The following is a 5547-nucleotide window of genomic DNA, read 5'->3' as shown; positions in this document are numbered from 1 at the left end:
AAGTTTTTTAAGGATGGTCATTAAAAACACTTAATTTTAAAAAATTTATTAATAATAAAACTTCAATATATTAACATCACAAAATAAAAACATATTCAAATATATAAAGTTATAAAATTTTATTTCACAAGTTTTCATATTTTAAAATTGTTGTGTGATATGATAGTTTCATTATTAGTATCATCAGCTACATCTTTTTCAATATACACAACCAAGCAATTATTAAGTTACTGATTTCCTATTCAATTATTAACATATTGCTTAAATAAGTACTAATATAAACAAAATACATTATCTTTTTGAAAAAATATACCACATAAATCTAACAAATTCGGCTAAAGACTAAAGCAAATATTAACAAACTAGCTATTTGAAAAGTGTGCATTTTTTTATATAAAAAAATTTAAATTTTAAAATATGCCAGTTGAAACATAATTTAAAAAATCACAATTAAATGTTTGATTTGAGATTTTAGGCTAATATGTTTGTTTAAGCGATTTTTGAGAAATGTTATGTCCACAACATATTTGTAACACTTTCACAACAAAATTTAGGTTGTAAGTTTTTATTAGTTATAATTTGAACTTACCACTGAAATTATTTTCTATTCATCAATAACAACCTGTTATTTAAGATTTTTTACAAAAATATTGCGAAAATGTTGTGAATATAACATTTCTTGCAATTTTTTTTTTATCAACATTCAACGGACAAAAATTTTGGAGAGGTTGAATTTTATTTTTAATGTGCTCAATTGTTATAAAGGGTGTTCAAGTATTTTTTTAGCATGGTTAATTTTTTTTTTTTTTTTCCTAGAGTGGTTAATTAGTTTAAAACTCAAAATCTTTTAAGTTATATATATATATATATATATATATTAGGGTGGTGTTGTGACCACCCTGATTAATACTTGGCGCCGCTAGTGATTGTGATTAGTTATTTGTCACTTTTAAATGAACCCATCATTTTTTCTTTACAACTCAATCTGCAACATAAATAGTTGTGCATTTTTTTTTTTTTTTTTTTTTTTGGTAATCCTAAAGTTATATATATATATATATATATATAATATTTATATAAAGTATGCTTTATGGATCAGCTGCTCACAAAAAGTAAAATAAAACAAACAAAAATATAAGGAGAAAAAATGGGCTTTACTGACCTGCAGCCACATTCACAACAGCCATGGAACTGGTATCCTTGAGCAGTTGAACCAACGTCCTTTCTCTTTGACAGTTGTTAACTTCGCCAATTATTGGTGAATAAAAAGCTGTGTCATGATGAATGATGATAGGCCTTTTTGTTTATTAATATTACTACCAAATGATATGAGTGACTGTAATTTATTTGTTTGTATATAAAGATGGCCAATTACGATAAATCATTTCGAAGTACTTTAATTTTGACTATTGATAGTTACTCACGGTACTACGACGTGTCACAATTGTGTTGTGTTTTACTCATTTGTTGTTGTACACTCTACACATCATATTCAAAATTATATGTTTGTTATTGTAAACTCATTTGTTATTGTACACTCTTTACGCCACTATGTCTTAAGGACCTATAGCTGCTTAAATAATTAGTGTGTTTAAAATGAAAAGAGAAGAGAATCACAGCATTGCTTAAAAAAATGTTTAACAAATTGTTATAACAAATTTACTTTTTGTAATTTTCCGATTTAGTCAACACATGAAACATTTATCCGCATATGGCCTGCTATTTTGGCCATTAAGCAAAAGATTAACATATAACAATTACACAGATGGAGTTGTAAAAAGTTCGATTTTGTTGATATTGTTTGACTTACCTAGAATCCCACGGCAATTTGCATAATATAAAAAGGTCCTCTTGGAACGGAAATATTTCAAATTTAAGGCCATGCATGGGATTTGAGACATAATAATTAATAAATCACCGACTCTAACCTAATCCTTAAGATAATAAGCAGCAACCTAATTATGTACGCGTCAAAGAAAATGAAGCATTCACACTTCGTCATACAATATATATATTATTTTGAGTATTGCTAAGGACAAAAATATTTTTCATAATTTTTTCTCACAAAAGTTAACAGGACTTCGTGTCGTTATAACAAAATATATCAACTAGGTTTTTTTTTTTTTTAAATATTGTGTCCTTGTAATTATTGTATTAAGAAACATATAGGAGACACAAGGAAAACAACATGCAAGAGCATGAACAAAACAAAGACAAAAAGTTTTACATCTCAATTGATCTCATGGATCAGGTTGCAATACTCATCACATGATGGCGCAATTGCTTGAGTATTGATCAGAAACCACTGCATATATACATGGGGTATTGTGGATATTGGCTATAACATATAATTGGGTCTTTTTTCTTAGCACTTTCTGCCTTCACTTCTTGCACGCTCTCAATGGTGGCAGAGCCAAGCTTCTTCCTTAGTGAGCCGGCCAAGCTAACCAAATCAACTCCGTCTCCTATCACGACCACCAGACTTTTTTCTCTTTCAATCGCCACTGAGATTACACCTGTTTGATATTCAGGAAAAAAAAAAAACTGTTACATATATATATAAAACTAATTAGTCCCTTGACTCTAGTTCTCAAAAGCAAATTTGATGCACACCTTCTGCCACAGCAGCAATCTTCATGGCCTTGGTTCTGCCTTTCTCGCAATTCATTTGCACCTTCATTACTATCTTTTGCTGCACCATATATATACCATATAATCATTAGTATCCTTCAACAGAATAGAAAAGAAAACAATTTGTTTATATATGTTTTTGGTGTTTGCTACTCAAAAAGTACAGTGACAAATTCATTTCATGCATGTGCATTTTTTTTCTAGGTAAACCAACAGTAGAAATCTCTTGTGCCCTCTTATAATCTGTGAACCTCATAGGTACATGGGAGCCACAAGATGTGATCATAGTGACCTTTTTCACAAAATAGGCCGAGGCTAGAAGGGAGATAGGGTTTGAAACCTAAATACCAAGCACCACAGTGTTGGTATAGTTGGCTAATGCTCAAACCCTATGAATACCTTCTTCTTCTTTTTTCTCTTCTATAGTAAGAAAAAGGGCTTACCTTCATGTTTGATACTATGAAACAAATGGAAAGTGTGATTATTATGAGAAAGCAATGAAATGATAGTCTATTTATATTAGAGAGCTTTGTGGTAGAAATCTGTTGACTAACTTATACACGGTCAGCCCCGTCACGAACAATTAGTTGAAAAACCCACGGTTTCCACAGACCGAGTCAATATGCATTCATTGCAGTTTCGAAGCCATTTCCTCTCTTAATCTACTTGTAAACGTATATAGAAATGTATGTTATTCCAGAATACTTTTTTTTTTTTTTTTTTGAGATAAAAGATAGAAGTTATTCTAGAATCCTTAATTTCTAACTATGTTTAAAATTAATAAAAGTCAATCTTTGCTTGAGTATTACTTTGATTTTGTACTCAACTTGTCATCCCTTCCGAAAGTTATAGTAGTAGCCGGCTTGTTATTATCATCAAAACATGTACATTAACTCATTACGTAGAATGTTGATAGATTCTTTACGTTTTGGGGGTGAGGGACATGATATTGATTTCTCAACATCCTAGCAGAGAAAGCCTTGTACTAAAAAACTTTTAGTACAAGGCTTTAGAAAAAGTCTTCCAATCTTATTAATTTGGACTACCCCTGGCGTAAAGAAATTAAATTAGCCTGGTTGCATATCTGATGGATTGTGAATGGATTGTGAAAGTTCGCAAGCCAAATTACTAAATGTTGTTTTAAACCCCCCAACTTTTTATTACGGCTTAATCAAATTTAAAATAATTACTATTAATGCAGAATTTACGAGATTAACCAATTAATATAGCATGCTACTATCAATTTTTATTGATAATCACTAATTGAGCAATGCACTAATGTAAAGGGCAGTAGGTATAGTGGATGCAAACTAACACCCGATTCGTTATCGAAAAGAAAAACAAGATAATTTTGGCGTAAAATCTCTCTATGGCCCTTCAAGCCATGAATGATCCACTAGTAAATAAGCTAGAGTAGAATAATACACAAAAACACTCTAAACCTATGCTATTTAATGTACTTAAACCCTCCAAACTCTAGCTATCAATAAACTTTTAGAAATCTTGTTTTCACTAACTTTCCGGATCTCATAACACTCACTGGTTGCACCACCAAGCCTTACTGTCTGAAAATTTCTAAGCACCAATGCTCCAAAATACTCTCAACACTCAAATTATGTGAAATTTGTGTTTGGGTAATTCTCTTCTCAAGGTATGGTAATGGGAGAGGGAAGAGGGAAGAGGAAAGAGAGAACCTAAAGTGTTTGGCTTAGAATTGATAGGCTCAAATCCGTTTATTCTCCAAGGATTTCTCTAAAGTTTTCTCTCTGAAATTATGTATTAATTTCATGAGAAATGTGGATATATATATATATATAGTGGGGGTGGGGGGGAATAAGGCACAATTGAAGATTTAGGAAATGAGCTATGCAGGCGTACTCAAGAGCCACTCACGGATAGGCCCACTCATGAGTCACTCACGAGTTCTCTAACTATAACAAACTTTCAAAAAGCCTTACGTGCTCCTCACATGCTGACTCGCTGATACTACTACTCATAAACTTGAATTTCGGTCCTTACTCCTCCTATCCCGCAAGAATTTATACTTTTGAAATGATCATCATACCAAGAGTGTGCGGTAGTCAAAGAAGCATACTTCATTACTTGAGAAACTTGTACATCTATCAAAAGACAATTAACTATGGGAAAAAAAAAATGCGGTTACATAATTACAACTTCTAACCATAGTTGACAATAAATTAAATGTTGAACATGCTGATTCAAGACCCCGAGATATAACATTCCCTTCATAAAGGAAAGTGTTCTAAATAAGCCCACCTTATTCTTTAGCCAAATCAACGAGAAGAACAGCTTGAATCATATTCGTCGTTAGATTGAAGACTTTTGATGACCAAGAGCGCGCTAATCATCCTCAGCAATAACATCAAAAGGACTTGTATAATCTTCAAAATATCTAGTGTAGTTTTTGTACAAATTAATTTGCCGTTTGTCTCTATATATAGAAGAACACAAGACTAATGATCACCGACTTGCTTTCTTTGTTCCCTGCCATCTTCTTCTTTAAGAGGATCAATGTTCAATGTTGACAGTCCTAGGTGACATTACTGTTCCGTTTAGATTGAGGGAAGGGAGAAGGAGTAGAATAGATTTAGCACAAAATTAACTTATTTTTAGTTAACTCTAATTTATTCCCCTTCACTCTCCCTCCTTTCCCCCTCCATCCAAGCAGGTAGTACATTTTCGCTCCAAATGTACAATCAAACAAAGTAAAAAGTTCTTGATTCCAGGTAGTAACTGCAAGAGGTCGAACCTGTCAGTAACCAGAAACAACTCAAACTAAAACGACATGTTTTAATTTACTACAAAATCTTACAAACACATAACAATGAATTTAATTGATACCACATCAAAAACATTTTTAATAATAGTTATTAAACCCAAATCAACCCAATTGGT

The 5547-nt window shown here is 31.7% G+C and overlaps 1 protein-coding gene across 2 annotated transcripts; it reads right to left on the bottom strand.

The window, feature by feature from the left end:
- Positions 1 to 2174: 2174 nt before the first annotated feature.
- LOC115954955 (heavy metal-associated isoprenylated plant protein 41-like) lies at positions 2175 to 3113 on the bottom strand. Of its 2 annotated transcripts, XM_031072970.1 has the most exons (3): positions 3075 to 3113; positions 2614 to 2692; positions 2175 to 2516 (listed from the first exon to the last, which is right to left on the bottom strand). In XM_031072970.1, the coding sequence occupies exons 1-3, from the start codon at positions 3078 to 3080 to the stop codon at positions 2296 to 2298; spliced, it is 306 nt and encodes a 101-aa protein (XP_030928830.1). In that variant the 5' UTR covers positions 3081 to 3113; the 3' UTR covers positions 2175 to 2295. The 2 variants fall into 2 exon arrangements, with proteins under 2 accessions (XP_030928830.1, XP_030928829.1); XM_031072969.1 differs by lacking the exon at positions 3075 to 3113 and having other exon boundaries at positions 2614 to 2820.
- Positions 3114 to 5547: the final 2434 nt, after the last annotated feature.

The sequence above is a fragment of the Quercus lobata genome, chromosome 8 (genome assembly GCF_001633185.2).
Source record: "Quercus lobata isolate SW786 chromosome 8, ValleyOak3.0 Primary Assembly, whole genome shotgun sequence".
Lineage (NCBI taxonomy): Eukaryota > Viridiplantae > Streptophyta > Magnoliopsida > Fagales > Fagaceae > Quercus > Quercus lobata.
This window is presented reverse-complemented; position numbering and strand designations above follow the sequence as displayed.

Bases quoted from the DNA above. Each gene is read 5' to 3' on its own strand.
- LOC115954955 (XM_031072969.1), bottom strand. From the start codon at position 2,701: ATGGTGCAGCAAAAGATAGTAATGAAGGTGCAAATGAATTGCGAGAAA. The intron at 2,517-2,613 runs GTGTGCATCAAA...AATATCAAACAG, and splicing joins GATTGCTGCTGTGGCAGAAG to GTGTAATCTCAGTGGCGATT.